The sequence below is a fragment of the Clarias gariepinus genome, chromosome 22, assembly GCF_024256425.1.
Source record: "Clarias gariepinus isolate MV-2021 ecotype Netherlands chromosome 22, CGAR_prim_01v2, whole genome shotgun sequence".
Taxonomy (NCBI): Eukaryota; Metazoa; Chordata; class Actinopteri; order Siluriformes; family Clariidae; genus Clarias; species Clarias gariepinus.
In genome coordinates, this window is record NC_071121.1 from 27,937,013 (window position 1) to 27,947,990 (window position 10,978).

At 37.4% G+C, this 10,978-nt stretch overlaps 1 protein-coding gene across 1 annotated transcript; it reads right to left on the minus strand.

Annotated features, from left to right (window-relative positions):
• Positions 1-1,575: 1,575 nt before the first annotated feature.
• LOC128510808 (protein shisa-like-2A) lies at positions 1,576-10,746 on the minus strand. The gene is made up of 3 exons (XM_053483322.1): positions 10,565-10,746; positions 3,923-4,059; positions 1,576-2,363 (listed from the first exon to the last, which is right to left on the minus strand). Exons 1-3 carry the CDS (start codon positions 10,744-10,746, stop codon positions 2,179-2,181), a joined length of 504 nt encoding a protein of 167 aa, XP_053339297.1. The 3' UTR covers positions 1,576-2,178.
• Positions 10,747-10,978: the final 232 nt, after the last annotated feature.

The following is a 10,978-nucleotide window of genomic DNA, read 5'->3' on the forward strand; positions in this document are numbered from 1 at the left end:
TATTATTTGAGAAATTACCTCCTTGATATAACATCAGGATTTATGATCACAATGCCTTAAGGATACATGGAGTGCTTCACAAAAAAAAGATTTCTTAAGGAGATCAGCAAATAAATAAAAGACAATGTTAGCTGATGGTCATTAATTGCAGCCCATACTGTGTAAGATGCTAAATAACACACAGTATTAGCATATATTTGCTAAAATTAATTAAAGCCAATGTTTATATCATTGATGCCAAACAATTATTTTAAATTAAACATATTCTCAGTAGTATTATAACTAGTATCCACCTATAAAATATGACTACATTAAAATACTTGTGTTCATTTTATTTTATTTTATTTTTTTACACATTCTGGCGCTAATTTGACTTATTGCTAGCACGATCACAGTAACGTAATTTCTGAAAAATAATATTGATTCTGGAAATAAGTCGAAAGAAAGAAAGAAAACCCACACAGTGAATAAAATTCATTGTGCCAGAACATGCAGTTCCTCAAATGACCACTAGGCTTCAAAAGTGAGTCAACTCCTATAGAGAATTCCTTCGTTTTATGACGTCCGACTTTTGAGATTACAATTGAGATTAATGTGTTTACAGCCTGGTTATATATATATATATATATATATATATATAGTCTATGCATAATTAGAAATGTGGTCAATTTGAATGACAGCTTAATTGCGAGTTTCCAACCGCTAGCTGTCTGATATGCATGACTTCAGCTAACTGCAATTGTTGTAGTTCACGGTACCACAAGAAACTTAGGGGCTGACACAGGATGATGTGTACCGTATGGATAACAGTTTAATAAAAATAAATAAAATAACATTAGCAATCTTAGCATTTTAGCTAAGTTAAAGCTAAGCTAGCTAGCTAGTGATAACTAAGGTAAGTACATGTATTCAGACCAGCAGCATGGCTCTGTTTGTTTCACCCGTTTGCTTTTTTATGGTCCCCATTAGGTGGAGTAAGCTCCTGCCGAGATGGTGAGGACCAGAGCTCAGACTTTAAACCCACTCTTCGGAAAACCTGTGGAGGGTTTGTCCCCTTGTGTTTCGACAGTCTGTGGTTCAAACAGGAGTAAAATTTTCGACACTCATAAAATCAAAATTTAAATGAACGCGATGCAGCTACATGAAGCAAAACGAGTCTCGGGTCGGCTAGTCACGTTGTATGACATCCCGAGCGTGACGATGGTGACAGTGGTGTTAGTGTGGAGCTTTGGAGGCCAATCGCTGTGAACAGAGTGAGAGAGCCGGACAAGATAAAACACTAAAGCACTGCTGCATGATGGAGACGGCGCGAGCATTAATCTTACAACACCGTTACCAGAACTGCATCATGGGAAACTGAATAGTAGGGTGGGAACAGTTTAATAAGAATGTTGATTAGAGTCATTTAAACTAAAACAAAATGAGTAAGAGAGAGAGAGAGAGAGACCACAGATTTTGCTACAAGATTAATGTTCTGCAGATGTTCCAGACGTGATTTTAATGATAAATTATAATAATAAAACAGCTGATGAAGGAGTTTATTAAATAGAAAGAACAGATCCAGAATGCTGCAAGTCCTTCAGAAGAACCTTTATTCCACTAAATATAAATAAAACAGAATGAGTTGATTTTTCTGGTCTGTTGCATCAGTAGCTCGGGTTTAGGCACAGCTCCATTAATAAAACCCACTCACTGTTCCCGACGTGGCCTCCAGGCAAATCAGATGTACTTATTTATCAGAAACAGCATGGCAGGTTATGGGCATATTCAAAATGTAAAAACAGATTAAGGATCAGGAATAAATAGCAAACAATAAAAGTAGCAAAACACTGATGCATCACTGAAACGTTTTTTCTTTGGGTTACAGAAAGATATCTGCTGGGAAAAAGTGGCCACATGAAAAAAAAAAAAGCTTGGACACTTCAGACAGAAGTGCATGAACAGGCAGTCATCGGCCGCCAGGGGGCACTGTAAGACTGTGGTATGTTTCGTAAATGATGTAACTTTTCTTGTCCATTTGTTCACGGTGAGTTCACAGTTATTAGCAGAGTTCAGCCTTTTTCTGGATGACCCCTTGTAATCTGCAATTTTTACACAGTGACAGAGGGCAGGATGAAGCAGGATGGACTTTAGAGCTAGCAAAGTTTCCAAAAACTGAGCTGCTGATGCTTATGGACTTTACGAAGGCCCCTCGACGTTAATGGTGGTGACAGTGGCCATGTAGCAGCGCTGAAACAGCCGCTCTGGGTCGGGGGGCTGGTTGTCACAGTGCAGTTTGCCTCTTAAGAAATGCTTGCGGAATCCTTGGGGTCCGGACGGAGCGGTGCGCTGACTGGACTCCTCCTGAGGACCGCCCTCAGACCCTGCATAGCAAATGACAGACATTTAAAATGCTTAACCATAATGCGTTACAGTGAAACCTTGGATTGCGAGTAACACGGGTTACGAGTGTCCCGCAAGAGGAGCAAAGATTTTTTTATCAATTTTCACTTGGAAAACGAACAAGTCTTGGTTTACGAGTACCGAGTATCGTGTATCAGGCATGTGCTTCTTGTTTTGACGCTAAGTGTCACGTGATCACATATGGTTTTTCTCTCTCTTGCGCTGCGGAATTCTGGGTAATCGTTTCTCATGCTGAGTCTTAGTGCACGTCTCTTACTGGTATAATCAAGATCCGTGCAGCGTGTACTGTTTACTATAACACTGTGACCACGTGTATGTGTGTAAAACATATTTTATTTTGTGTTTGTATACGTGTGTGTACAGCGTGTGTGTAAAGCAAAAGCAAGTCTCATTGGAGAGGTTAAAGATCCAATTTCTCTCTCCGTATCAGCCTGATCTTTGTGTCTCAACACCATGCCACCTCCCCCCCCCCCCCCCCCCCCCCCCCACCCCACACACACACACACAGAGACCCTTCCTACTTTCCCCTTCACAGACACATACACACACACAGTGCCTGCGCAAACAAACGGAAAGCCTAGGATTTATTTTTACATTTTTTTAAAGGTAAAGTGCAGGTTAATTTGTTTTATTTTTACTTTATATTTTGTGTTAATTATTTTTATGTATTTATTTTTTGGGCTGTGGAACGAATAATTAGATTTTACATTATATCTTATGGGAAAATTTAATTTGGTTTACAAATGTTTTGGAATACAAGCTCACTTCCAGAACGAATTATGCTCGTAATCCAAGGTTCCACTGTATTTCATTAACATGAAAAACAAAACCTTATAAGCAAGCTTTTATTTTTCTTTATTGTATACATCCTCTTAGAAAATATGTACAAAATAGCAAAGAACCTGGTAAGCAAAGTTCTTAAGTTCCTCTGAATGTGATGTTAGTGTTATAGCTGATTGGTGTGTATACAACGCATCACTCAGGTTTGTTGACGCTGGAGTGACTGGTTGCTATAATGGGAACTCTTATGTCACTCTGAACTAAATATACACCACATGGCTGTAACCATACATAACTGTTATCTCTCTCTCTCTCTCTCTCTTTCTCCTTGTATCTCTTTATCAAGTCCTGAGCTGCCAGTGATCCGGACCCCCTCTGCCCTCTGGACCTGTCTGACTCGTCCTGGTGTCCCGTTTCTGGTTGACGATCTTGTCGCATAGATGCCCCGTGTGGTCTGTCTGGGATGCGTGACTGGGGATGGTTCCACTTTACCATGAAAACGTTTCTGGCCCCGGCCGATGCAGACAGCTGTTCTCTGAGGAGTCGTGACTGCAGTCGCTCGATGGTTCAGTGAACCTGCTACCTGTTACCAGTGTTGTTCTTACACCAGGCAAATTATATGCAGGTACAGACCGTTCTGGACTGCTGTGCTACAATAAAGATTTTTTATCTTTCAAATGTGGCCCAGCTACAAAGTGTGTGTGTGTGTGTGTGTGTGTGTGTGTGTGCGAGTCCTTACCTGGCACCTGCAGTGTGAGACCATTATCGAGTCCTCTGGGTTTGGTGGCAATAAACAGGTAACAGAGCACACACAAGGTGATGATGAAGGCCAACAACACCACGGCAGCTATGGACAAACCCACCAGGGCACCAACACTGAGGGAGAGAGACAGAGAGAGAGAGAGAGAGAGAGAGAGAGAAAAGAACAGAAAGAAAGCAGAAACATATATAGATAAACAGAGAAGGAGAGAGAGAAATTTAAAAACAGAAAACGAAAAAAACGAGAGAAGAAAAATGATAGAAACAAAGGAGGCAGATCTTCCCTGATGCATGTGATGATTTTGTCTCATTTTAGCGCTGGCCCTGACATGAAGAAAATTTCACCAAATTAAAACAAAACAAAAAGTTCTCCAGCTGAAAGCGCAGCTGAGCTCAGAACCTGACCCTGATAAAGGCTAGATAACAATTAACACACTCCGTGCATAAATAAAGATGAGTTTGTCGCTTCTGTGGTGAAATATGGATATGTGTGTTTGTTTAGAAAAAAACAGAAAAAATGACAGAAAAATGAGCCTCAATCACCGCATCGTGCGCTTAAATATATGTTTCGGGGAACAAGCTGGATTTCCTCTAACAGGGCTCCCTCTGCACAAAATTTTATCACGTGTTTTAGATTTAAAAGGCAAAAAAGCCCTGTCAGGACAAACCAATGCTTTAATCGTGATCGAATAACTCAAGGTTATAATGACTTGCATTATTATACCAGTTTAACATGACACATGATGATAGTTAAATAGTGGAGGATTATGCAAATCGTTACACACTCTGAGCTAATTAAACGGGTCTGAGCTAATTAGCCTTCATGTGGATAACAAACCAGTGAGGGTTTTGTCTTTGCTCTCTAGCTGATGTGGACTGAAATCCCCTTGAGTTAAATTCTCAATAAACAAAATGTTTAATTACAAGAAGCCTATATATATATATATATACAGTACTATCTTGCCATGAAAGTGCCCTGCCTCACGGCTTAAGAACTGAAATTTTGCCAGAGATTTTCCTCGGCATACAAAACATTTTCAGCATACTGTATGAGTGACCGAACAGGATGCTGAATACTGCGTACGCCCAGAAACCATTCAAAACGTTTTTTGTTTGTGTCAGTGAAAAGCCAAATGATGTAAGTTTATATATTTTTTGTGATTTTTTTTTGCATTTTGTGTAAGATTTAGTGAAGGCGTAGCACCACGGGAATGTTATCAAGGACGGTATCAAGAAAAGGGAGCCACTTTCTCAGTTTGGTTCTCGAAGCAGCCGGTGCCAAGAGGAAACATAAATTAAGGTTAAGTGAAGTTTAATGTCTATTTATTTCATATTTTACTTTATTTACATGTCTTTTCTTAATGTTTTGATTGTTTTTAAATGTAAAAATCTGATTAAAGTGTTGGAAATTGGTAATTTTTTTGGGAGGATGGAACACATTATCTACATTTACATTATTTCCTATGTAAACATGCGTTTCACAAGACGAAATTTCTCTTTATGAACTTCTACTGGAGCTACTGGAATGGATTAAATTCATTTTCATGATTTGTGAAATAAACAAGGCTTAAGTTAGCTAGCATTCATTAGTTATTTGATGCTCATGTCATCCAGCCTTTAAAACTGAATTTCCACTGCTGTGACAATTAGACATCTACCAATTTATCAATTAAAGAAAAAACTTAAGCAGCAATTTAGTTTTATTTTTAGTTAATAAATTGGATGATGTGTAATTGTCACAGCAGTGATGTGGCATGCAGTAGATAGTTAGTTAGTTAGTTAGTTAGTTAATTAATTTTGTCATTAAAGCCTGAGTAAGATCACCAGTGAATAGCTAATGAATGCTATGTTGTGGGTGTGTAAATTAGTTAACTTAAGCCTTGATTATTTCACAAACTATACACTATCTTGCAATTTAACTATTGAAAAACACAAGGGAACGATCAGGCTGCTAATATGTTTGACTGTTGCTGATTTACAAGCTAGTTAGCGGCACACAGCAGCCATGTAGCATTATAGCTATTGTAGCCCGCTAGTTAGACATCCCACTGACAGGAAGATAGGAAACATAATTTTAGTCAATTTTTGTTCAATAATTTACAAAGAAAAAGGCAAATAATTTATTATGGACAGATTTAATGCTACCAGATAAGAAAGATGTGATAAAAAAATATCAAAGTAAAAAACACAAGATTTATTAAATAAAGAAATTTATTATTTATTATTTTTTTATTACAGAAAATTAATGTGATGGTAAATAAGACTCAGCATGTGCCAAGGCAATTTATTATTTATAATATATTTTGTTTATAATGTAATCATTTAATAGAAAACAATAATAATCAAAAAACAATTGCAGAAGTAATGGCCCTCCTTCATAAAATTCTGTATCTTAAATCCTGGATACACCATATGCCTTCTATTTATTTAGACAGATTACAAATTATAATAGGTTTTATTTAATAAATAAGTAAATAACCTTTAATGAAGTGATTCTCCATTTCTGAACTGTGAACTTTAAAAAAAAAAAAAAAAACTCAAAACCAAATATGCCAAATATCTGTATTTTTTCTCCAAATACTTTAAAAATTCTAAGAGTCGTGTATTCATGCAAGTTGAAAGCTGCTCATCTCACTGCATTCACACCAGAGCTTTGGTGGTACAGAGAGAGGTGAGTAAACTATGAATTATGTGATCAAGGTAAGGCAGACCATGACATACTGGTAAAAAAAATATTAGGACTATTTAAAAAAAAAAAACATTGAATTAAACTGAATAGAAGCTGAAATCCATTGATAACAGCATGAAAAGAATAAACACAACTGAAGACTGTAGAGTTTATTAATCACCATTTAAAGTATAAAACAATAGAACAGACAGGATGGATGGAAGATTTTTAACATCAGCAACTATTCAAAGAGCTGAACAATCCATCATTTCAGTGGGTAAAAGCTTTAAATATTATAAAGACTATAAATTACGCCACTACCCGGCTCGCCCTCTAATCATATAAATTATATGTATTTTCACACCGCAGATTTATGTTTGTTTGTTTTTTTTCTCACTTTATGTTCAAGGCCAAGAAGGCTTTAACTGATAAACTGGGTGAACTGGCTGATACAAGAGACGATGTGATTGATCACAGTAGACAGTCGAGGTTCAGTAAATGCTGATTAAGCAGCGCAGTATTGAAAAAAAGGAGACTATAAGCTAGTAAATGAATAAACACTAGTCAGAGGTGAATAAACACTAGTCAGAGGTGAATAAACACTAGTCAGAGGTGAATAATACTAATAAGCGGTGAATAAACACTAGTAGATGACTAAACACTAGTCAGAGGTACACGCTATGTCAGAAATTTAGGAGGTGCATAAAAGCCGTTTATGTGCTTTTAGCCTCCACTTCAGCCCTGATTTACACGTGGCCTGTTTACATTAGGATGATTATTAGTGGTAGCTTTAAATAGCATGTAAAGCTAACTGTATGCAAACAACTACAATTACTTTAGCATTGTAAGCTAACTGTGCTAGCTTCATACCCAAACCAGATGCAGCACTGTTATCTGCTTTACCTTCCAAGTTTTTACTTTTTATCTTAAGATTAAACAATTGTTATATGTTGTTCTTAAACAGCAAAAAGGAGCAGATGTGACGTGACGTTGTGTAAGAAGCCCTGAGGAAACGTCAGCGTGCACGTGCCGTAAGATCAACATGTAAACAATGTCAATGCTAGTTTATTACTGGATTTAGCAATAAATTAACTCATTTGCATGGCATCCGGTTAGCACAGTGGACATGTAGCTAGCTCATTAGTTATGTCACTGAAAGTAACTTTAAAAAATTGCATTGGACCTGAGATTTTTTTTGCTTTTTTTTTTTTTGCTTTATTATAAACAATCTGAAATGAACAGTTCCTGGCACTGAAACACACAGTGTAAAGATGATATTTAAGAGAAATGCACTCATTAAACCCCTGAAGGGCAACAATTCAAAAAATTACCGCTCATTATCGGCTCTCAGAAAGGTTTATGAGTGAAATTAGGAGCGAGGAGGGCAAACAGCTGGGTAATCCTTCAAAAAAGTGATAAAATCACACAAATAATTACATTTGGATCTATTAAGAGCTGTTGTGTAAGAGTTTATAAGAGTGTAATTAGCAGCAGCTTTGCCAGTTACATGAACACTCGATTGCCAACAACATGCAATATACTGTCAAGGGAACATTTCATCTAAAAATTACATTCTTTCCTTTTTTGAAAAAAAAGTTGTTCAACCAAGACATGTCTGAAATGTATTTGTTTTTGTACTGCAACTACAAGGCTAAAGTAATGAAAAATAAAAAATTAAATTCTCCAATTTCACATTGTGCATTTTTTTATTGACACATATTAATTATTTTTTAATGGGTGGATACGGCTTACACACACTTGTGATGAACATATTTCTTTGATCCAGTCTTTTTTCAGGATAGAATGTTTGTACAACACACATGTTTGCAAAACTAGATTTTGTGCACTTGGCTAGATGATGATTTCAGGTTCTGCTGAAAGTTCTCTGTAGTTCTCCTCTTTCTTCACGCAATGCAGTGCACCAGTTTCACAGGCAGCAGAACAGCCCCAGAGTGTGATGCTACCACCACCATGCTTAATGGCTGCTACATTGTTCTTGGGGCCTCCCCATCTAGGCTTTTTCTTTGTCCATGTGCCGAGCTGAAGACTTTACTCATGGACTTCGGACATCGTTCAGGGTTTCTTTACTTCAGTCCATGGTGATGTAAAACTGGTTTGACTGGAGACAGTGACACTGGTGTTCCAACAGTTTCCAGTTCACAGCAGGCCTGTGCCTTGGTTGTTCAGAGGTTGTTTCTGTGTGTGAGGGTGTGGAACTTTCCCATTGTTCTACTGTATTTGTTTCTTAATCCATTGGGTGCTATCCCTCTATCACACGGTTTATAGTGCAGAGAAGCTTTGCAAGTCCATCATCAGCACTAACAGGAAGCTGAGAATCCTTGGTCTCGGCAAGTTAAAAAGGCATTTCAGAACTCTCAGCAGAACTCAACAGAAACTGTGTGTGTGTATGTGTGTGTGTGTGTGTGTGTGTGTGTGTTTCAGTTCCTGTGTGGGTTTTAGAAAACCCTAAATTATATAATTAAACCTGGTGCATGTAAAGATACATGTTGAATGTTCATTCCTCTCCGGTAAAGGGGAGTTCAAAGAAATAATTGAAATCCCAACACTTTGCTGTAATATTCAAGTTTACAATGAGTGTGTGTTAAACCTCTGACTGCAAATGTCTATCTGGATCAAAAGCTCAACAAAGTCGATTGTGGACAATGTGTGACAGTTTAGACAGTTAAGTTTTAATGTATGATGCTAAATCAGTGTCATATAACCTACATTCCTGTTAGCTTCATTTGCTTGTAGAATGTGAATAACATAACGCATTAAAAAATATTAATATTTATAATAATAATAATAATAATAATAATAATAATAAAGGTTTCATGGCTTCATTATCCATCAACCAGTTATGAAGCGCTCTAGCATGTTCATGCTAATAACTAGCCTATTACACAACAGGTCATGATGTGTAATAACAGTTTATAGTAAATGTAGTAACAGGTGATAGTAGTGTGTTTACACTTAGTAATTTGTGTAATAAGAGATAAATGTGCATTTAATAACAGGTGATAGTGTGTGCAATAACAGGTAATAACATTTATTGTAATGAGTAATGATGCATGTAATAGCACTTTATAGGGTGTAATAAGAGGCAAAGGTGCATGTAATCACAGGAGAACATAAGTGTAATAAGAAGTGATAGTGAGTCTAATAGCTGGCTATAGTGAGTGTGATAACAGGTGATAGCGAGTGTAAAAAGAGGTAATATTAAGTGTAATAACAGGTGATAGTGAGTTTAATAACAGGTAATATTAAGTGTAATAACAGGTGATAGTGAATGTAATAACAGGTGATATTAAGTGTATAAAGAGGTGATATTAACTGTAATAACAAGTGATCGTAAGAGTAATAACAGGCGATAGTGAGTACAATAACAGATAGTAGTGAGTTTAATAACAGGTGATAGTAAGTGTAATAACAGGTGATATTAAGTGTATTAACAGGTGATAGTAAGTGTATTTACACTTAGTACTATGTAATATGGGGTAGAGGTGCATGTAATCACTTGTATGTGCAATAATAGGTAAAAGTGCATGTATTAACAGGTAATAGTGAGTGTAATAACAGGTAATTATGTTTATTGTAATGAGTAATATTGCATGTAATAACACTCAATAATGTGTAAAAAGAGGCAATGGTGCATGTAATAACAGGAGATAGTAAGTGTAATAACAGGAGATAGTGAGTGTAATAACAGGAGATATTAAGTGTATTAACAGGTAATTGTGTATAATAGGAGGTAAAGGTGCACATAAGTGTGTATGATGAGAGATAATAGTACATTTAATAGGTAATATGGTGTAATAACAGGTGATAGTGAGTGTAATAAGTGTAATATTACACACAATTTTATCAATAACATTTATGTAAAAAAAGTTTTTCTCCTGCTGTAAAGACTGTCGAGTGTTTGAACATATGTGTGTATGTGTGTGTGTGTCCTACCTGAGCCACCACATGTACCCGTACTCGTAGGGGAAGAAGCTGTTGGGATCGTCGCAGCAGTACTTGACGTCGTTGAAGCCGCAGCAGTACACAGCGTGCGCGCCTCCTCCCGGTCTCGGGCAGGTGAAACCGCTCACAAAGTCGTGCTCTGCGCTGTAGTAGCTCGAGCATTCCGCGCTCATGCTGCTGGCCGGCACGCGCAGCGAAGGAGATGAAGAGAGAGGAAATAAACGAGAGACAACTACACTGCTGCAAATCAGATCAGAGTCTCAGAGCGGCAGCGTGCATCGTTCTGCAGAGTGTGTGTTTCAACAGAGCGAGAGAGAGAGAGAGAGAGAGAGAGAGAGATGGAGCACGAGGAGGAGAGAGTGGAAAAGAAAGAAAAAAGCAGTGTGCGCACCTGTAGTGATCTCT

Bases quoted from the DNA above. Each gene is read 5' to 3' on its own strand.
- LOC128510808 (XM_053483322.1), bottom strand. From the start codon at position 10,746: ATGAGCGCGGAATGCTCGAGCTACTACAGCGCAGAGCACGACTTTGTG. The intron at 4,060-10,564 runs GTAGGACACACA...TCTCTCCCTCAG, and splicing joins GGGTACATGTGGTGGCTCAG to TGTTGGTGCCCTGGTGGGTT. The intron at 2,364-3,922 runs GTAAGGACTCGC...TTTGCTATGCAG, and splicing joins TCTCACACTGCAGGTGCCAG to GGTCTGAGGGCGGTCCTCAG.